The sequence below is a fragment of the Pantherophis guttatus genome, chromosome 8 (genome assembly GCF_059756535.1).
Source record: "Pantherophis guttatus breed Tessera chromosome 8, ASM5975653v1, whole genome shotgun sequence".
Classification (NCBI taxonomy): Eukaryota; Metazoa; Chordata; class Lepidosauria; order Squamata; family Colubridae; genus Pantherophis; species Pantherophis guttatus.
Window position 1 is genome coordinate 82,032,786 of NC_142070.1, and position 22,047 is coordinate 82,054,832.

At 45.7% G+C, this 22,047-nt stretch overlaps 1 protein-coding gene across 3 annotated transcripts in view; it reads left to right on the top strand.

The window, feature by feature from the left end:
• Window positions 1-22,047, top strand: part of PPARGC1A (PPARG coactivator 1 alpha) — a 523,380-nt gene that overhangs the window by 383,329 nt on the left and 118,004 nt on the right. Inside the window, exon 1 of one of the 3 annotated variants that reach the window (XM_060688912.2) lies at window positions 12,282-12,490. The exons of the other annotated variants lie outside the window; for them this stretch is intronic. Coding sequence (XP_060544895.2) covers window positions 12,443-12,490 — 48 coding nt within the window. The 5' untranslated portion in view covers window positions 12,282-12,442. Of the gene's footprint in view, window positions 1-12,281; window positions 12,491-22,047 lie in introns of those variants that run through there. 3 annotated transcript variants of the gene reach the window in all.

The window sequence follows — 22,047 nt, forward strand, 5'->3', positions numbered from 1 at the left end:
TATGGTACAACGATGAAAATAATAGCTACAACTATGACGTACAATATTATGTATTTAAAAGAGACTATGATTACGAGAACAATGGTTATAATCAGGGTGTATAATACTACGTATACTTATAAAGGACTTGATACAGTCAGTACACTGTCGTTGCAAAACTGGAAATGTGATGCATAATAAAGGAAAATGTATAATAATTTTTTAAAAAAGAAATTCAGAGTGGCATGCCAGAAAGCATTGAAGGGACACTCTTTGTTTACTAAATACGAAACAAACGAAATGTTAAAAGAAGTTTTGATGTTGACGTAGTTAACATACCAAGCACATCTAAATTTATTTATTTATTAGTTCGATTTATATGCTGCCCTTCTCCGGAGACTCAGGGCGGCTTACAATGCGTTAAGCAATAGCCTTCATACTTTTGTATATACTTGCTTAGTAGCGCTTTCGGGGGCCCCCTAAGGTGTTCTTTTTTATACAAAGTCAGCTTATTGCCCCCACAAACCGGGTCCTCATTTTACCTACCTCGGAAGGATGAAAGGTTGAGTCAACCTTGAGCCTGGTGAGATTTGAACTCGCAGTAATTGCAGGCAGCTGGCAGCTAAATACTACTTTAACAGTAGTTTAGTCCTCTGCACCACCAGGCTTCTTATAAATTATATTAAAGTAACCAAAATATCTTTACGTACATCCCCAAGGTACGTCTCGCAACTTTTGAGCACTTCTAAAGTTTGGAAACGGAAAGTTGAAACATTTCACGCGCCCTAAATTTTATGCACACTTTTTTTGTGGGTAAAGAAATGGGTAAATGTTTACTTGGAATTGGTTTAAGGCAGTGGTGGCTAACCTTTTTGCCATCGCGTGCCAAAAGCTGGAGGAGTGCGGGGTGGTCACGCGAGTGCGTGCCCACACCCATAATTCACATGACCCCCCCACCGCGCTCCTCCTGCTTCTGGCCTGCGTAGATGCGGTAGGCCTGTTTTTTGTCCTTCCCAGGCTCCAGAGGCTTTCTAGGACCCTGGGGAGAGCGAAAAACGGGCCTTCTGGTCCCACCGGAAGTTGGTAAACAGGCCGTTTCTGGCCTCCAGAGGGCCTCCTGGGGGTGAGGAAGACTGTTTTTGCCCTCCCCAGGCTCCTAGAAAGCCTCTGGAGCCTGGAGAGAGCGAAAACGGGCCTCTCCCTCCCCCGGAGACCCTCTGGAAGCCGGAAACAGCCTGTTTCCCAACTTCTGGTGGACCTGGAAGGCCCGAAAATCCGTGCACGCTGGAGTTGAGCTAGGGCAACGCGTGTATGCCCATCGATATGGCTCTGTGTGTCACCTGTGGCACGCGTGTCATAGGTTTGCCATCACGGAGCTAGGAGAATGCAGACAATCTGCTCTGACTTGCAGATTCCACTCAGATCATCCTTTGAAAAAAAAAAAGAAAGAAAGAAAAGGAAAGGAAAGGAAAGGAAAAGACACTTCTGTGTGGATTAGTGGAAGACAAATATGCAAATCTCCCACTCTGCAAAACAGGAGTGTGTGTTGGCAAAACAGAGTGTGCAAATATTAGCCTGTATTTATGAAGCAGGAATAGCTGCAAAAGACATATTTTAACACTGTTTATTAATAACAAGCATTAAAATGCCATCGTATATATGTCTCTTCCCAAGAATGCCCCAAGATATTCAGGGGGGCTGGGGGGAAACTTATCCCACCAATGTTTTCAAAACATTCCGACATTAAATTAAGGAACGTATCAAAAGATATTTAGCCCAACGATCTTATGCAGATGGAGCAGGAGTGAAATCCAGCAGGTTCTGACAGGTTCTGGAGAACCGGTAACGGAAATTTTGAGTAGTTCTGAGAACCGGCAAATGCCACCTCTGGCTGGCCCCAGAGTGGGGTGGGAATGGGGATTTTGCAAAATCCTTCCCCCAGAAGTGGGGAGGGAATGGGGATTTTCCTTCCCATTCTTTCCTTCCCTTCACCACCATCCGGTCAGAGTTGAAGAAGCTTCTTGCATGAGAAGCGAAACATCTTCAAAGAAAACCCAGAATGTCCAGTTGCCTCTTGAAAACAGCACCTTTGGGACAATCCTAGCATCTTTGCCTTCTCCAATGAATTCACACACAAAACAGGCCAAAGTTAATCAGACATAGTCTTATAATCTTACATAGCTTCCGGTGATGTGTCTGGTTTTATACAATTTAACAGCTCTCTGCAGAGATGGGCTAAAGGTAAAGGTTCCCCTTGCACGTACGTGCTAGTCGTTCCCGACTCTAGGGGGCGGTGCTCATCTCCGTTTCAAAGCCGAAGAGCCAGCGTTGTCCGAAGACGTCTCCGTGGTCACGTGGCCGGCATGACTCAACTCCAAAGGCGCACAGAACGCTCTTCCCTTCCCACCAAAGGTGGTCCCTATTTTTTCTACTTGCATTTTTTACCTGCTTTCGAACTGCTAGGTTGGCAGAAGCTGGGACAAGGAACGGGAACTCACCCCGTTACGCAGCACTGGGGATTTGAACCGCTGAACTGCCGACTTTTCAATCGACAAGCTTAGCGTCTTAGCCACTGAGCCACCGTGTCCCCAGGGCAATTCAGCTATCTCGGCTCTAATTGAAGGCACTTGCATGAAATGGCTTCTGTGACAATTCACAACAGGCTGGACAAACTAAGTTTGGCTAACTGCAAACTATTTAACTGAAACCTTATTTAACTCTTCTCTTTCATCATAACTGGATCAGAAATGTTGGAATTTTCCTTTCCTTTCCTTTCCTTTCCTTTCCTTTCCTTTCCTTTCCTTTCCTTTCCTTTCCTTTCCTTTCCTTTCCTTTCTCCTTTCCTTTCCTTTCCTTTCCTTTCCTTTCCTTTCCTTTCTCCTTTTTCCTTTCCTTTCCTTTCCTTTCCTTTCCTTTCCTTTCCTTTCCTTTCCCTTCCTATTAACTTCCTTTCCTTTCCTTTCCTTTCCTTTCCTTTCCTTTCCTTTCCTTTCCTTTCCTTTCCTTTCCTTTCCTTTCCCTTCCTATTAACTTCCTTTCCTTTCCTTTCCTTTCCTTTCCTTTCCTTTCCTTTCCTTTCCTTTCCTCTCCTCCCCTCCCCTCCCCTTTCCTCTCTTTCCTGTCCTCTCCTCCTCCCCTTTCCTTCCCTTTGCTTTCCCCTTCTTTCCCCTTTCCCCTTTGCTCCCCTCGCCCTCTCCTTCCTTCCTTCCTTCCTTCCTTCCTTCCTTCCTTCCTTCCTTCCTTCCTTCCTTCCCCATTTTTTGTTTTGTAATCAAAGGATTTAAAAAGAAGAAGAAGAAGAAGAAGAAGAAGAAAAAGAAAAAGAAGAAGAAGAAGAAGAAGAAGAAGAAGAAGAAGAAGAAGAAGAAGAAGAAGAAGAAGAAGAAGAAGAAGGACTAGAGTCCAAGTTTCCCTCATTATTGATTCTGAGCATTGCACAACCATCTTGGATCTGCTCAAAACCGATGTTGGCATCTAGTTTGTTTGGTCTGATCTCTCCAGGATGATTGTCTGGTCCTCTTTTCCGCTCCCTCTTTGGATCCCTCCCAAGTAAACTAATGTGAAGTAAAGAAACATATGGGAAGATCAAACAGGGAAGAGCGGAGAGGTGTGGGGGTGGGGAGGCTGAGTCTTATTGCCCAACTAGCTACGATTGTGGAGCAGGAAAAGAGAAATCGATCAGCTGCTGGCCACCATTCTTTGCAGGGGTTTTGGGAAGTGGTTGTGGGGAGACTAATGGAAACTGACGACTATGGGGAAACTGCCAAATAAACAACAGGCGCCTCGCTCTTCTTTTTCTCCAGATAAAATAGGGGAGATTTGCTCCCTTGCGTTCTGTATGGTTGGAAGAAGTGAGTTATGTTGCTGGAACAGTAAGAAGGAAAACATGTCCCATCTGAAAGGGATTTGGAAATCAATCAATCACTCAATCAATCGGAATAGAGCTGGGAGGGACCTTGGAGGTCTTCTAGTCCAGCCCCCTGCTTAGGCAGGAAACCCTATACCACTTCAGACAAATGGTTATCCAACATCTTCTTAAAAACTTCCAGTGTTGGAGCATTCACAACTTCTGGAGGCAAGTTGTTCCACTGATTAATTGTTCTCACTGTCAGGAAATTTCTCCTTAGTTCTAAGTTGCTTCTCTCCTTGATGGGTTTCCACCCATTTGTTTCTCATCTTGCCTTCAGGTGCTTTGGAGAATTGGTTGACCTGCCCTTCTTTGGGGCAGCCCTTCAACTACTGGAAGACTGCATCATTCGCATCATAACATTTTGTTTCCATGATTTAATAAAATTATTGGGGAAAAAATGATGTTGTTGTTATGCTTATTACTTGTAAAAAAAAAAAAACATGGAGAAATGAAACAAGCAACGATCCAGGTTGCCTTGAAGGATTTAGCACTTTCACCTGATTATTTTGCCTGCAGAACTGGGGAAAAAAATGCAACAGCGGTGCCATCGGATGAGCAAGGAACGAAAAGACAACTTAATGCACTGCAGTGCAGTTCATGGATGGCCGTAGCACTTAGACTTATATACCGCTTCATAATGCTTTACCACCCTCTCTAAGCGGTTTACAGAGTCAGCCTCTTGCCCCCAACAATCTGGGTCCTCATTTTACCCACCTCGGAAGGATGGAAGGCTGAGTCAACCCTGAGCCGCTCAGGATCGAACTCCTGGCAGTGGGCAGAGTTAGGCTGCAATACTTCATTCTAACCACTGTGCCACCACAGAGGTTCCTGGTCAGCTCAAGGTTGACTCAGCCTTCCGTCCTTCCTTCTGAGGTCAATAAAATGAGGACCCAGATTGTTGGGGGCCATATAGGCTCACTCTGTAAACTGCTTGGAGAAGGCTGTAAAAGCACTGTGAAGCAGTATATAAGTCTATTGCTACTCCTTCCTTCCTTCCTTCAATCAATCCATTCCTCTCTCTCTCTGTCCTTCCTTCTTCCTTCTTTCCTTGGTGCACAGTGAAGCAGTATATAAGTCTATTGCTACTCCTTCCTTCCTTCCTTCCTTCCTTCCTTCCTTCCTTCCTTCCTTCCTTCCTTCCTTCCTTCCATTCCTCCCTCTCACTGTCCTTCCTCCTTCCTTCCTTCCTTCAATCCATTCCTCCCTCTCTCTGTCCTTCCTTCCTTTCTTGGTGCACAGTGAAGCAGTATATAAGTCTATTGCTACTCCTTCCTTCTTTCCTTCCTTCCATTCCTCCCTCTCACTGTCCTTCCTCCTTCCTTCCTTCCTTGGTGCGCAGTGAAGCAGTATATAAGTCTATTGCTACTCCTTCCTTCCTTCCTTCCTTCCTTCCTTCCTTCCTTCCTTCCTTCCTTCCTTCCTTTCTTCCTTCCTTCCTTCCTTCCATTCCTCCCTCTCACTGTCCTTCCTCCTTCCTTCCTTCCTTCAATCCATTCCTCCCTCTCTCTGTCCTTCCTTCTTCCTTCCTTTCTTGGTGCACAGTGAAGCAGTATATAAGTCTATTGCTACTCCTTCCTTCCTTCCTCCCTCTGTCCTTCCTTCCTTCCTTCCTTCCTTCCTTCCTTCCTTCCTTCCTTCCTTCCATTCGTCCCTCTCTCTGCCCTTCCTTCTTCCTTCCTTCCTTCCTTGGTGCACAGTGAAGCAGTATTTATCCATATTTATACTTATTCCTGTTATCTCGTACATGTTTGACAAACTAAATAAATAAATAAATAAATTTAAGTCTAAGACTTCACTTCAACCTTTACAGTTTTGGCAGAGATCCAAGCATCTAGCTAATTCTCTAGTGACTTTTTGATCCAGAGATATGAGTGATTTCCCCCACCCCCCCTCCTCTTTTAAGAGAACAAGTCAAGTGATTTCTGGACAAACAAAAAATGGGAGGCACCAGGAAAAGGACTAAAGCAGTAGATATATAGTTTATGCCATGGGAGCTTAACGTTCAAAGTTAGAGCCAATTTTTGTGCTGGCTGAATTTAATTCAAGCAAGAACGGTTCCCATTCAGAAAGCCTTGTATATTAGACGGAGGGGCTTTTTAATCAATGATATTCTGAAGAGGCATTTAGAAAGGAGTGCAGTTTTTAATGTGCTTTATTTTTTTTAAAACTCAGTAAAAAAAAAATTAAAAAAATTACAGCTTATCAAACTTGATTGATGGATTCTTTGATCTTGATAATGGCGTGGGTAAGTCTAGTTTGAGCTCGATTAGGGATGGAGGGAATTGAATACGAGATACACAAGCAAGGGGGCATATCCTGTATTTCTTTCCTCTGTTTTGGGGGGATATGTAGCCTTTTGGATAGGAAGGCTGATCTTTTCATAAGGCTTCCAAATTCTAGCCTTTTTCACGAGGCCCAGCTCTGAATTCTGCATGCTTTAGAATCTCAACATTTGCAACCCACTCACCCTCCAAAAGAAAAGAAAAGAAAAAAAGCATTGGTGAATTAATATACCCTAAATTAATTAATGGCGAAGTGTTATTCTGGTTCATTTATTTTGAATGCCTTGTCTTCGATGCTGGAGCTTTTAATAGGAATGCCAGGTCTTTTCTATGTAATGGGGGTTATGACTATAAGGAATAGCCGCGACTCGAATGGTTTGCGTTAGAAAGTTGTTTCTGGAAAAACTGGCAAAGTGGTGCCTATTTCCAGGGCTTGGGCATCCATCATCCTCACCTGACCATTGCAAAATTAAATAATGCTTCTGGGAATTCCCAGATTGGAAACTATCATATCTTCCCAATTTATTATTATTATTATTATTATTTTAAAGAAATAGGGAGTGCAGGAATTGTATTTGTAAATAAGGGGTGCAGGAATTGTAACGTAATGTCAGATTAAAGCCAGGGAAACCCATTATAATATTAATTATTATTAATAATTTATTATTATTATTAATAATAATAAATCATTATTATTGCCGAGTCTTTTCCAACGTTCGCAAGGCTAGCAATAAAATGGAGAGGATCTCTTGAGTCAAAGGCTGGGAATGAAAATGTACAAAATGCAACTACTCCGGAACAGCAGTGAGTACAGATACGACTCAACTTATAACAGTTCTTTTAGTGACCACTCTGAAAAAAAGGGGATTTAGGGCCATTTTTCACACTTACAACCATTGCAACATCCCCGTGGCCACGAGAGCAAAATTCAGACGATTGGTTCATGCAACCATCTGACCAGCAAAGTCCAGGGGGAAGGCAGATTCGCTTAACGACCATGTAACTCACTTAACGACTGCAGTGATTCACTTAACGGCCATGGGCCAGAAAGGTCGTAAAATGGGAAAAAACACACTTAACAAATGTCTCGCTTAGCAACAGAAGTGTTGGGGCTAAGTTGTGGCCGTAAGTTGAGGACTTCCCTGTATAGGGAAACACCAAAGAGTTATACTGCACGTAGGATTTTGAATATGCACTTCCCGTGTTCTTATTTATTTTTGTAGTTTTTAATTGTTTTAATGGTTTTTCCTGGTTTTGCTTCAATTCTCCCATCTGCCCATATAGAGGTAGTCCTTAACTTACAACAATCCGTTTAGTGACCATTCAAAGTTACAATGGGACTGAAAAGGTGATTCATTTTTCATACTTAAGACCGTCACAGCTTCCCTATAGTCATGGGATCAAAATTCAGACTGACTCATACTTATGACTCGTACATATGACGGTTGCAGTATCCGGGGGTCACGTGGTTCCCTTTTGCGACCTTCTGATAAGCAGAGTCAAGGGGAAATCCAGATTCACTGGCAAGCAAAGTCATAAAATGGGGCCAAACCAATTTCTCACTTAGCAACATAAATTTTGGGCTCCATTGTGGTCATAACTCAAGGACTTACCTATAATTGAGTTGAATAGCTATCCAAATGTCATAAATAAAGAGAATGGCAAGGACTCGTACAATTGGTATAAGTTAACTCTTTCTTTGCAACCTTTCCTATTGTAGCCTAAGAAATCCAAGGTTTTGTTAAAAAAAAAAAAGAAAGAAAGAAAAGGGAGCCAAATGTTTTTTCAATACAATTCGGCACCAAAAATGTGATATTTTTTCACTCCTCTGTGTTTTTTGTCGATCAAATTTTACTCGGGTCAGCCATTCCCAACTAAATGCCTTCTGGATGTGATGGAACAAAACTTATCTTGTTCGAAACATCTGGAAGAGTTTCTTTTAAAAAAAAGGAAGGGAGGGAAATCACACCGAAATTAGGTCATCCCCCCCCAAAAAAGGAAGAGATGGACTTTGTCCTTAACTCAGGATGGGCTCAAAGCAGCCCCTCTCTCTGCAAATAGTCCTTGATTATTCACTTAATCCCGGTTTTATTCGGTAAGGCCTGGCCTGCAGGAGTTTGCCCACGAATTCTGAGTAAGGTTATCCGTCAGCTCATTTGGCAGGAAAGCCATCCATGTGGAATGGCAGAAAACTATGGAGAAAAAACAACAACAACAACAACAACAAAAAACCCACACCAGGTTAACATCTTCCCTCCTTCACCAAACTTCTCACCGGAGAAGTTGCAACACAAATGCCATTCCATCCAAGGTAGCGGAGGCAACTTCAAAATAAAATAAAATAAAATTAAATAAATAAAAAAAAATCTGGGGATTAGCCACAGTCAAGTGAACTCAATTATAATTTGGGATCGCAGAAGGCTTTTCCGCCAAGGGTAAACCCACTCGAAAATTATTCATAAAACTTTACAGCCTATATTCGGCAGGCAACTCTTGTGCTGCTTCACAAAGGGCAGGATACACCCCCCCAAAAAAACAACAAAAAAAAACCAAAACCTTGGTGCCAGATTCTTCATTTCCTGCTGTTTTTGATCATTAAATCAGCGTAGAATCAGGTGACAATCAGAGATGGAATTCAGCCGGTTCGAAGCCGGTTCAGACCGGTTCGGGCGAACCGGTAATAGTAACCTGCGGATGGGCCCAGGTAATATGTCGTCCTATTTAGCCACGTTTTCAAGCCATGCACATGCGTGGAAGCTGTGTGTGTGAGGAAAGTTCATGCGCAGAGGGTTGTGTGCATGTGTGTATGCTCGCATTTTCGGTGCTGGGCGAACCGGTAGTTAAATTATCTGAATCCCACACCTGGCGACAATCTACTTCTTGGCCTGACTTTCTTGGTCTCCTCCGAAGCAATCGTTTTTCTGGGAACGGTGTTTCGGTTGTCTTTGGTGGTTGGGTTTTTTCTTTTTTTTTTTTTCAGTTGCATCAAAGAAAATCGTTATTTTATTATTTGCTTTGGGTGAAAACACAAAGCAAGGGATGTGAAAGGTAGTGGAAACGCACCAAAAGGACGCAGGGAAACCGCTGAATTACCTGTTGGGAACTTCCAGCCCAAGGTTAGGTAGAGTAGATCCTGGCGAAGGAGAGTCATAAAAGAGTTAAACATTGACTTCGACTCGTATTTGAGCAGACAGAAAAGGTAAGGAGGGAGTGGGGGTGTGTGGGGGGGGGGTTGGGGGGGGGGAACGAAGCGAGGCTGCTTCCTGCCTGTCAGCTCAACTCTGTCACCGGATAATAATTGTATTCATTTAGCATTTAGAACCCTCAAATTTGCAAAACGACAATCCGAATGAATATTTCATCGCAACAAAGAGAGGGAAATGATGATCTATACGGGCGAGCTAGCTAGCGTAAGACTCCCCCCCACCCACAATTGTGCATTCTGCATTGGTCCAAGGAGCCTGCGTGTGTGTGTGTGTGTGTGTGTGTGTGTGGAGGGGTGTGTGGGGGGGGCACTCCCGGCTAATTAAAAGTGGAGCTTTTCATCTTACAAAGCTCCAGCCAAAGGGAAGAAATTTAAGGCACAAGGTGGAGGAAAAAAAGGGGGGGTCCCATTTTTTTTTTTTTGTTGATGGCCAGGAAAGCGCCTTGCGTTTGTTGTGTTGTGTTTTGTTTTTTTTTCACACAACAGAAGCACCTGTAAAAAAAAGTCTGCCAAGGGGGAACAGCCCTGGGAGTGCAAAAACTGGAAGGACGGTATTTGTGTTTGTGTGTGTTTGGCGAGTTGCTTGCAAAATGCACAGCTCAGGTCAGCTGGCAAGTGTGAAGCAAGTTGTGGTGTTTATACCAAAACGGCTTCTAAGGGCGACGGCAGGGAATGCAAGGAGGCTGAATGGGGGGGGGGGGTTTGTCGGGAAACGCAAACAGACTTCTGTTTGATTTATTGTGGGCAACAGAGACCCACAAGAATTTATGGGGAGTGTCCAGATTAAAAGAAAAGAAAGAAAAACCACCTGATATTCCTTAGAAAGGAATTTCCCTTTTTTTCTTTTCCTTCGGGCCTTGAGCCCTTCTTCACCCACAACATACATCCTAGCTAGAGAGTTTAAAAGCACAGGATTAAAAATGAAAATAGAGATAAGCATCAATGGGTTTTTTTTTTTTTAAAAAAAATGTAAACTAAGCTGAAATGTTTTCCCCTTGGTTGACATTCCCCCCCTCCTCCCCTTTTCCAAAGTGTGATTCCGGCTGACTGCAGCAGTCATGCAGCCCCCCCTCTCTCTCCCCCCCCCCCGTGTCCGCTCACCAGAGTTAAAGAGAGCTCCCTTGAATAGGAGCAGTGTATCTGCACAATGGAAACAGACAGGAAAAGCTTAACCAGGTCGGTGAAAAGGATTCGCCCCTGCATTTCCAGGACAGGCTAAGCTTGATTTGGGGAAGGGGGTTTATATTTGCATTGAAGCTTAACTCGAAAACTGGATTTCCTACTGCAGGGGGAAAATATCCAATATTTTCAACTCTCCCTTCGGTCTGTCTTTTAAAAAGCAAAATGCAGGAGTGTTTTTCAGCTTTTTATCTCCTGTTTTTGTCTTTGCTGCCAGGAGCAATTTTACACTTTTCTTTTCAAATTTGGGGGCTCTTCATTAGCAGAGAACAGAGGGCTTTCTTTCTTTCTTTCTTTCTTTCTTTCTTTCTTTCTTTCTTTCTTTCTTTCTTTCTTTCTTTCTTTTTCTTCCTTCCTTCCTTCCTTCCTCCCCTCGCCTCCCAACCTGTAAAGATCAAGCTTCCCCTTTTGGCATCTCTATGTTGGCTTTTCCATTTGGGCAGCTGCCTGGCGTTCAGGGCACGAGTTGGAAAAAGAAAGGAGGGGGAGAGAGAGAGAGATGGAGAGGGAGGGGGAGACACAGAGAAAGAGGGAGATGGAGAGAGAGGGAATGATGGAGGGAGAGGCATAGGAAAGAGGGGGGTAGAGAGAGAGAGAAGGGAGAGGGAAAGAGAGGGAGAGACGTAGGAAAGGGAGGGAGGGAGAGGGAGAGGGGGAAAGAGAAAGGGAGACAGAGAGGGAGAAAGGAGAGAGAGGGGGAATGACAGAGGGAGAGACCTAGGAAAGGGACGGAGAGACAGAAAGAGAGAAGGAGATAGGGAGGGAGGGAAGTAGAGAGAGGGAGAGAGAGAGAATGATGGAGGGAAAGACCTAGGAAAGAGGGAGGGAGAGAGAGAGACAGGAGGGAGACAGAAGGAAAGAGAGAGGGAGAGGGAGAGGTATAGGAAAGGGGGGGAGGGAGAGAGACTGGAGAGAGAGAGGGAGATAGGAAAGAGGGAGTAAGAGAGAGGGGGGGAGGCATAGGAAAGGGAGGGAGGGAGAGACCGAAAGTGAGAGGGGGACAAGCACTAAGAGGGAGGGAGGGAAGTAGAGAGAGGGAGAGAGAGAGGGAATGATGGAGGGAGAGGTATAGGAAAGGGAAGGAGGGAGGGAAGTAGAGAGAGGGAGAGAGAGAATGATGAAGGGAAAGACATAGGAAAGAGGGAGGGAGAGAGAGACAGGAGGGAGACAGAGGGAAAGAGAGGTATAGGAAAGGGAAGGAGAGACAGAAAGAGAGAGGGAGATAGGGAGGGAGGGAAGTAGAGAGAGGGAGAGAGAGAGAATGATGGAGGGAAAGACATAGGAAAGGGAGGGAGGGAGAGAGACGGAGAGGGAGAGGGAGACGAGCCCACAGAGGGAGGGGGAGAACAGGCAGAAGGAGACAGAGGGAAGTAGAGAGAGGGACAGAGAGGGGGAGAGAGAGAATGATGGAGGGAAAGACATAGGAAAGAGGGAGGGAGAAAGACAGGAGGGAGGGAGAGACGGAGAGAGAGAGGGAGACGAGCCCAAAGAAGGAGGGGGGAGAAGAGGCAGAAGGAGACAGAGAGAGGGAGGGAGGGAGGGAAGGAGGGAAAGCCCCCTCCCAGCCCACAAGCGCAGCCGGTGCGCGGCTCGGGCGCGCGCGCTCCCGCCTCCCCTCGGCCGTGACGTCATCCCGCGGGCTCTGCCCCCTCCCCTCGGCGGCCGCGGGGGGGGGCGGGGGGGGCGGGGGTGGGGGCGCGTGGCTCCCGCCTCCTTCCTCCGGGCCGGCTCACGTGAGCGGCCAGAGTAGTAAGCCGGCTGCCTCGGGAGCCGCTCCGGGAAGGGCTGCCGGGCTCCCGCCGCCTCTGCCGCCGCCTCCCGCTGGCTGGCTGGCCGGCTGGCTCCGCCGGGGGACGGGGGTCCGCAGCGCCGGCATCCCCCAGCTGGATGGCGTGGGACATGGGCAGCCAGGACTCGGGCTGGGGCGAGCTGGAGGTGAGCCCCTCCCTCCCTCCCTCTCTCCTTCTCTCATCCTTTCTCCTTCCCCTTCTCCTCTCTCCCCTTCTCTCTCTCTCTCTCTCTGTTGCTCTCAGTCTTTCATCCTTTCTCATTCCCCTCTCTCTTTCTCCTTCTCTTTCTCCTTCTTCTCCTCTCTCTCTCTCTCGTTCCATCTCTCTCTGTCTCTCCCTCTCTCTGTTGCTCTCATTCTTAGTCTCCCTCTCTCTCTCATTCCCCTCTCCTTCCCCTTCTCCTTCTTGTTCTCCTCTCTCCTCCCTCTCTCTGTTGCTCTCATTCTCTCATCCTTTCTCATTCTCTCTCTCATTCCCCTCTCCTTCTCTTTCTCCTTCTTGTTCTCCTCTCTCTCCTTCTCTCTCTCTCTCCTTCCTTCTCTCTTTCTCCCATTCTTTCTCTCCCTCCCTCTCTCTCTCCCCAGATTAGTCTTTGATTGCTTCAGCATCTTTTTTATTTTCAATCCCGTCTCCTGTCGCGGGGGGTTGGAGGGGGGGGGAGAGCGGGTAGAGGGTGGGGGGCGTCGGAATTTCCTGCACTAGAAAACTCTTTGAATGGGTGGGGGGTTCCCCCTCCAGCCGCCGCCAGAAGCCCGGCTGGGCTCCCGAGAGGACCGGAGCTCCTCTCAAAAAAGAAAAGAAAAGGAAAAAAAAAAAGGCTTGGCCTCTGATGGGCGAGAGCCCCCCTCCCCCGGGGATGGGGAGTCGGGGGGAGGGGGAGAGACCTTGACCCCCTCTTCAACTTGATCCCCTCCGCTGCGCAGATTCAGCCGGGCAGGCGGCGGGCGATCCGCTCCAGGGGCGCCGATGCTGCGCGGCCGGGGATGGTGGCGGGTTGGGCCGGTTGGGGAGATCGTTTCGGCCAGAGAACTGTTGGTGGGGAAGGGGCTGGAGGGTGGGCTGGGCTGGGGGTCTGGCTGGCTGCTTCATCCAGACGGCCAAAGGCTGCTGGCCCGTCGAGACCCGCAGGATGCCGGCCGGAACGCTTTTCGTGCTCCTGGAATTAAATTGCTGGAATAATAATAATAATAATAATAATAATAATAATAATAATAATAATAATAATAATAATAATAATAATAATAATAATAATAATAATAATAGAGGACCATACTGCAAAACTGCAGCTGGCTGCGATTCATCATTGGGGGGAGGGGGTGAAAGGGTGGGGGTGAGGGGGGGGAAGAGCACCCCCTTTCTGGAGTGAGGCAAAGCTGGGCAAAGAATCCCACGCGCGCCTGGATTCGCCGCCCCGACTTGAAAAGGTGTGGGCTGCCCCCGAAGTTCTTCGAACTCGGAGAAACTTTTTGACCCCTGATTCTTCTCCCCGCCCCCCGCCCCCACCCCACCCCAAAAAGCCTCGAACCCCAGCTCCTTTGCCGGCTCGCCTCTTTCCGGTGAAAAGGGGAAGGAGGAGAGGAAGGAAAAGGAAAAAACACTAAGGGACCACCCGCGGGATTTAGTGAGGATTTTTCTGAAGCGAGTCTTGAAAGGTTCTCTGGACAGGAGAAAATCTGTTGTATGGAGATACAGAATATATGGAGCGATCTTAGGCAGAAGACTTAGACGTCTCAGAAGACGTGATTTTCAACCTAGTCATTGTTTTCTCCCTTCCTTTCTTCCTCCCTCCCTCCCTTTCCTTTCCTTTCCTTTCCTTCCTCCCTCCCTCCCTCCCTCCCTCTTTCCTTTCCTTCTCTTCTCTTCCCTTCCCTTCCCATTAACTTCCTTTCCTTTCCTTCCTTTCCTTTCCCTTCCTTTCCTTTCCTTCCACCCTCCCTCTTCCCTTCCCTTCCCTTCCCTTCCCTTCCCTTCCCATCCCTTCCCTTCCCTTCCCTTTCCTTCCCTTCCCTTCCTTTCCTTTCCTTCCCTTTCCTTTCCTTTCCTTTTCTTTCCTTTCCTCCCTCCCTCCCCCCCTCCCTCTTTCCTTTCCTTCCTTTCCCTTCCCTTCCCTTCCCTTCCCATTAACTTCCTTCCCTTCCCTTCCTTTCCTTTCCCTTCCTTTCCTTTCCTTCCAGCCTTCTTCTTCCCTTCCCTTCCTTTCCTTTCCTTTCCTTCCTTCTTCCTTCCTTCTCCCTCTTTCTCTCTTTTAAATATTTTAAGATGTTTTCACTTTGCCAAATAACTTCTGTTTGCTTGCGTAGGGCTATTGCTCATCTCTTGGTTTTGACTTGCAAGGAAGGCGAAGGAGCATCTATGGATAATTCATAGGTCCTGTAGCTATTCCGGCTCCCAGCTCTAAGTGGGTGACTTTTACGGGGCTCCAAATGTTCTCATTTGTTCCTGAATAGCTGGGAGTAAGCAATCGATTATTGTCCTGCTGTTGATTGTGTGTGGCTCTGCTGTGGCTTCTTTCCCCCCCTTCCCCCCTCTTCCTCCTCTCTTTCCATCATGCATTATTCCTACTGCTCCTAGGAGCTTATTTGAGGAACCAGTAGCTGTGGAAATGGTTATTTTAATCGTCAGCATTCCTGCAGGAATTCCAGCCTGGTAGCCAGAGAGGAAATGTAAATGCACGCTCGGTTGTTTGGGAAGGAAAAGGGGCTGGGGTGTTTTCGAATGGCAGATTGTTTTAGAACATTGTGTGTGCCTGCAAAAGATACCCTCTATCTTCTATGCAGTCGCCAGCTTACTATCTCTTTGCCTCTCCCGCTGCTGGTGAGGAATCACCTTTTCGGTTCTTAAAAGTACTTCTGGCTTCACACCAGAGTGGTTAAAATAGTCGGCATGGACTTAACAGCACAGAAGAAGACTCCGTGGGGGTGTCGGGGGGGTGGGAGGTCAGGAGGATGGCTTATATCCCAACATTGGATCAACCTCCTGGAGGGTTTAAGGATATCCAAGGAGGTTGGAAATATTGCAAAGGAGATTTCTACAAGTATGGAGTTGGCCTCTTCGCTCTCTCTTTTTTTAAAACAACCTTGTTAAATACAGATTATTGTTTTCATTAATAAGCGGGAATTAGCCCTGCCTTTCGCCCCCCCAACACACACACCTCCCCTCTTCCCCAAATCGCTTTATTTTTTTAAAAAAAATTACCTTCAGAGGCACTGGAGCCTCTCTAAAGGTTAGGGGAGGAGTATGCTTAATTGTGAGGATTCATTAACATAGAGGCTCATTGATTGTTGGCTTTTTCACTAAGCCCAGGGAGGGGGGAGGGGGGAGGGTGGCCCTGGGGAGGGGAGGGGAAGGGGGTCCACAGAAAGACCCAATAACTAGCCTTTGCATTTTGGTAGGCTCTCCCTGTTCCCTGAGTGTAGTTGGGAAACCCTGTCCCTATGCTGGGAGCCATGAAAAGGGGGAGGAGTGCAGAAAGTGCACCTGTGAGAGAGAGAGAGAGAGAGAGAGAGAGAGAGAGAGAGAGAGAGAGAGAGAGAGAGAGAGAGAGAAGCAGAGAAAGAAAGAGAAGGAGAGAGAGAAAGAAGAGAGTGAGGAGAGAGAGAGAAGAGAGAAAAGGAGAGAGAGAAGGGGGAGAGAGAAAGAGAAGCAGAGAGAGGAGAGAGAGAAGGAGAGAGAAAAGGGGAGAGAGAGAAAGAGGAGCAGAGAGAGGAGAGCAAGAAAGAAAGAGAGAGAGAGAAAAGGGGGGAGAGAGAAAGAAAAGCAGAGAGAGAAGAGAGAGGAGAGAAAGAGAGAAGCAGAGAGGAGAGCAAGAAAGAAAGAGAGAGAAAAGGGGAGAGAGAAAGAGAAGCAGAGAGAGGAGAGAGAAAGGAGAGAGAGAGAGAGAGAGAGAGAGGAGAGGGAGAAGGGAATGCCAAATATCTGCAAGTCAAACGAGGACAGTTATGAGACTTAGCATGTTCAACCTGGCATCAGGCAAAGGCCAAAGCTAAAGTAATAACAGGAACACTTGCTCCTGATGTGTCTGGAGTCAGAACTGCGAGACTCTCCCCAGAAGGATTAATTTTATGACCATGTCAACATGGACAAGAATGGATGAGGTGTTTCCCCCCTCCTCTCTCTCTTTCACTTGGGCTTCTCTCTCTGATCTCTCCCTCTCTCTGTTCCCTAACTCTCTCGCGTCCCTCCGCTCCCCCCCACCGTTGTTGTTACAAGCGACACTGCAGTCGGCCAACCTAAATGAAAATCCCGTCTTGTTTTACAAGCACACCATCACGAATGCTACTTACTACATAGTTATTTCTTACTTGGCTTCAAAATGGCCTCTGCAGGCCATTTTTCCGGTGTGTGTGTTTGTGTAGTTATTGTGAGATTGCAGAGAGGAAGGAGGAGGAGGAGAAGAAGAAGAGGAGGAAGGAAGAGGAGGAGGGGAGGAGGAGGAGGAGGAGGAAGAAGAAACGGAAGAGGAAGAAGAAGAAGAGGAAGAAGAAGAAGAGGAAGAGAAAGAAGAAGAAGAAGAAGAAGAAGAAGAAGAAGAAGAAGAAGAAGAAGAAGAAGAAGAAGAAGAAGAAGAGAAGGAGGAAGAGGAAGGAAGAGGAGGAGGAAGAAGAAGAAACAGAAGAGAAAGAAGAAGAAGAAGAAAAGGAGGAAGAAGGAAAAGAAGGAGAAGAAGAGGAGGAAGGAAGAGGAGAAGGACAGAAAGGGGGGAAGAAGAAGAAATGGAAGAAAAAGAAGAAGAGAAGGAGGAAGAAGGAAAAGGAGAAGAAGGAAAAGAAGAGGAGGAGGAGGGGAAGGGGATATAATTTGACAAGCTGTTTTGCACAACTCCTGGGTTTTCAGCTTTTGACTTCCACCAAGCCAACCTAGAGAAGAATTCTAAGATTTTTTTTTTTTTAGTTTTTCGGACAAATTACAGATTTCCCTGCAATCAACTATTTTTATTTGCGTATCTGGAAAATGATACTTTTCCTCTTTGCTCCCCAAGCTCGACGTACTGTAATGTTGATGGATCTTTTTTATTTGCTCTGGGTATGGAGAGTGCACGGGTACCTCAAATAACCCCTGGGTTATTACCACTTAACCGCTCTGAAAGGATAAGAATAAAGACGCTATTATATACCTTAACTTTCCTCCTCTTCTACTCTGTGATCGGTTTACCTGCTTCCTACCGTATCCTCTTTGGCCCAGGAATGCTGGCTTCTTAATGGCAGCCTTAATAATCGGTTGGGTGTTGAATTCATTTCCCGGTTCAAAAAAACGTCTATCGGAATTGCAATGGGATGTGCAGGAATTCCTCCCACTCCCTCACCACAAGGTAGTCTTCCACTTACAACAGTTCATTTAGTGACCATTCGAAGTTACAACATTATTGCGAAAAGGGGCTCATTGGCAACCGACCTTGTATTTATGACGGTTGCCATGGTGTCCCCTTCTTTAACCTTCTGACGAGCAAAGTGAAACCAGATTCACTTAACGACGGTGTTAGTAGCTGAACGATGGCAGTGCTTTGCTTAACAACGGTGGCAAGGAAGGCCGTAAAATAGAGCAAAATTCACTTTACCAGTGTTTCACTTAGCAGCAGAAATGCTGGGCTCGGTCGTACTGTGTTTCCCCGAAAATAAGACCCTGTCTTATATTTTTTTGAACCCTGAAATAAGCGCTTGTTTGCCTTATTGCCATGCGCTCAAAAGCCCGATTGGGCTTATTATCAGGGGAGGTCTTATTTTGGGGGAAACAGGGTAGGTTGAGGTCTACCTGTATTTTAAATGTTTCTAGAAAGTTTACTCCACTCCAACTTCAGAAAGTAACCTCTGCTTAGGTCATAGGCTGGTAGATTCATGAGTTGGGAAGGCTTTGGGGTCAACTTAGTTGACTTCGCTCAAGATAAATTCCCCCACAGATAAATCTAGCAAATAAAGTGACTTGGTTGAAAACTTGAGTTTTCATGATGGATGTAATTCAGGTGGTTCTCGACTTACAACAGTGTTCATTTAGTATTATTTATTTATTTATTTATTTATTTATTTATTTATTTATTATTTATAAAATTTGTATGCTGCCCTATCTCCGAGGTCTCCAGGCGGCTCACAACGACAATCGACCAAGCGACTGTTAAAAACAACAAATATACACAAAAGAATAAAGAAGTTTTTAAAAAATTCATAACCTTTGAATGACCAATAAGCACTTCTTCAGTAAGCTTGAACCATAACACCAGATTGCTGAGAACATTAATAATAATATATATATATATATGCCGTCTTACCTGATTTCCAGCTCTGCGTTTAAATATTTTTGGGGGGAGGCTTATTTTAGCACATGCGCTCAAAAGCCTGGTTGGGCTTATTATCAGGGGATGTCTTATTTTTGGGGAAACAAGGTGTATATATATTTCAGACAAATGGCTGTCCAGTCTGTTCTTAAAAGCCTCCTGTGATGGGGCACCCACAACTTCTGGTGGCAAGTTGTTCCACTGATTCATTGTTCTCACTGTTAGGAAGTTTCTCCTTATTTCTAGGTTGCTTCTCTCCTTGCTTAATTTCCACCCATCGCTTCTTGTCTTCAGGTATTTTGGAGAATAGCTTGACTCCCTCTTCTTTGGGGCAGCCCCTCAAATATTGGAAGACTGTTATCTTGTCACCCCTAGTCCTTCTTTTCATCAAACTAGACATACCCAGTTCCTGCAACCGTTCTTCGTATTTTTTAGCCTCCAGTCCCCTAATCCTCTTTGTTGCTCTTCTCTGCACTCTTTCTAGAGTCTCCGCATCTTTTTTTACATTGTGGCGACCAAAGCTGGATGCAAATATTCCAGGTGTGGCCTTACCTTGGAATACATAAAGAAATGCTATAGGTGCCACAAATTCTAATGCATTGGGTAAACCTCCTACATGTCCCCAGCATCATAGTTGTTGCTTTTCATATCTACCTGTCCCATAGGAGGCAGATGCAGACAAGATGAATATTAAATGCAGAACTGTCTAGTGACGGTGGGCAGGGTGGATTTGATTTAAATCAAGTCGATTTAAATCACGATTTAAATCACTAATAAAAAGGCTTGATTTAAATCAAGTCGATTTAAATCATCATTTTTAAAGAGCAACTGTCATCTCCATCCCGCAGCAGCTCCTCCTCTGACCCACTGTTGACTCACCGAGAGTCCCAATATTGCAGAATATACAGCCTCATATGCTACATAACTAAGCTCCATTTCATGCCGAATAAACTAAATTGTTAATGTATCTTAAACAGAAAACTATCTTTAGATAGATTTTTTTACTCCAAAAACATTTTATTAAAATAAATTTGATAAAAAATGTTTAAAAATCCGATTTAAATTTTTTAAAAAATCCCATTTAAATAAATAAAAAAATCTGATTTTTAAAAAATTTTTTAAAAACAAAATCATCGATTTTTATCCACCCTGACGGTGGGAGAAGAGTTTGATTCTTGGTTGTTTTTAGTCCTTGATGTCAACCAACTCATCGTCTGGTTCCCGATTGTTAAAAGTTTAATACAGAGGTCTTCAAACTTGGCAGCTTTGAGACTTGTGGACTTCAACTCCCAGAATTCTCCAGCCAGCATAGCTGGAGAATTCTGGGAGTTGAAGTCCACAAGTCTCAAAGCTGCCAAGTTTGAAGACCTCTGGTCTAATAGAACTGATTGGCCTCTTCCAGTTATTGCTAATATGAGGAAGTGGTTCTGTCCTTAAGAGAGGAGCAAGCTATATTTAAAAATAATAACAATATCCAATTAATGATCCCTGTAAGTTTGGCTGGAAGCCAACTATCTATCAGCAGGTATCTAGTGGCCTTATAAGTAGAGCTGATCTAGATTGGGGGATTCCATAAATGGAAAGTGACGTTTATAGATATTTGGTCATTCTTTGGCAGCTGCTCTGCTTTCTCGTGCCATGAACTTATTTCGGCACCTGTTTATTATGAGCAAGGTGCGGCTTAGCTGCGGAAGTTTGCTCTTATCTGTGTTGGGTTTAATAATTTTGGATGTGATTGGCAGAAGAAGGGAAAAGTGGGAGGCGGGTTTTGTCCTGGCGACATTTCAGAGGCTGCTTCCTTTGGTGCACGGGACAGTTATGACTGGAGATGGACAGCTGCTGCTGAAAAGACCGACTCCAGCATCATCCCTGTGGGCTCCTGTTAAAATCTGGCTTGGAGGGAGGAGGGAGGGTGGAACATGGCATAACATACTATCTAATTCTCTACTTCAAAGACTGCGGTTGGTTGGTTGGTTAGATGGTTGGATGGTTGGATGGATGGATGGATGGATGGATGGATGGATGGATGGAAGGAAGGATGGATGGATGGATGGAAGGATGGATGGATGGATGGATGGATGGATGGAAGGAAGGATTGATGGATGGATGGATGGATGGATGGATGGATGGATGGATGGATGGATGGAAGGAAGGAAGGATGGATGGATGGATGGATGGATGGATGGATGGATGGAAGGCTGGATGGATGGATGTATGGCTGGAGGGAAGGATGGATGGATGGCTGGATGGAAGGATGGATGGATGGAAGGATGGATGGATGGAAGGATGGAAGGATGGATGTGTTCTAATAAAGTCTGTTTGTTTTGGAACTGTTTGCGTCTAATACTACCTACTTGGGCCTGGGTCACAACAGGATAGTGGGTGGGTAGATGGATGGATGGATGGATGGATGGAAGGAAGGAAGGATGAAAGGGTGGCTGTATGGAAGGACAGATGGATGGTAGATGGATGGAAGGAAGGAAGGAAGGATGGATGGTGGGTGGTTGGATGATGGATGGATGGAAGGAAGGATGGATGGATGGGTGGATGGAAGGAAGGAAGGATGGGTGGATGGATGGTGGATGGAAAGAAGGAAGGAAGGATGAAATGATGGATGGATGGATGGATGGATGGATGAATGGTGGGTGGATGGATGGATGGAAGGAAGGATGGATGGGTGGATGAATGGGTGGATGGAAGGAAGGAAGGAAGGATGGATGGATGGAAGGAAGGATGAAATGATGGATGGATGGATGGATGGATGGATGGTGGGTGGATGGTGGGTGGGTGGGTGGATGGATGGAAGGAAGGAAGGAAGGAAGCAACTAAGGAGAAACTTCCTGACAGAACAATTCATCAGTGGAAGAGCTTGCCTGCAGAATTTGTGAATGCTCCAACACTGGAGGTTTTTAAGAAAATCACTGAAATGGTAGAAGGCTTCCTGCCTGAGCAGGAAGTTGGATTAGAAGACCTCCGAGATCCCTTCCAACTCAGTTATTCCGTTGGTAGGGCCCGGGCTGAAGATTTTCATTCAGCAAATGGGTGTTATTTTCAGACATGGTTGGAGCATATGCAGAGGGCTAAAAGAACCATGAGCAGGTACAAGAATTACGGCCACAATTGAGCCCCAAATTCCTGTCGCTAAGCATGACAGTTGTTAAGGGAGTTCTTGCCACATTTGTTGAGTTAGGGCCTTATCCAAGGTATCCATTATGATGCTTTGGTGACAGAGTAGACTATTGCATAATATTTTTGCATTCAGCTGGGTTTTCACACGTTTCCAGGTGTTGCAGAGCCTGGTACCAGGAGGGTTAGGTCGTCCTCGACTTATGACCACAATTGAGCCCAAGATTCCTGTTGTTAAGCAAGACATTCGTGAAGTCACTTTTGCCCCATTTTACGACATTTCCTTGCCACAGTTGTTAAGTGAATGTCTG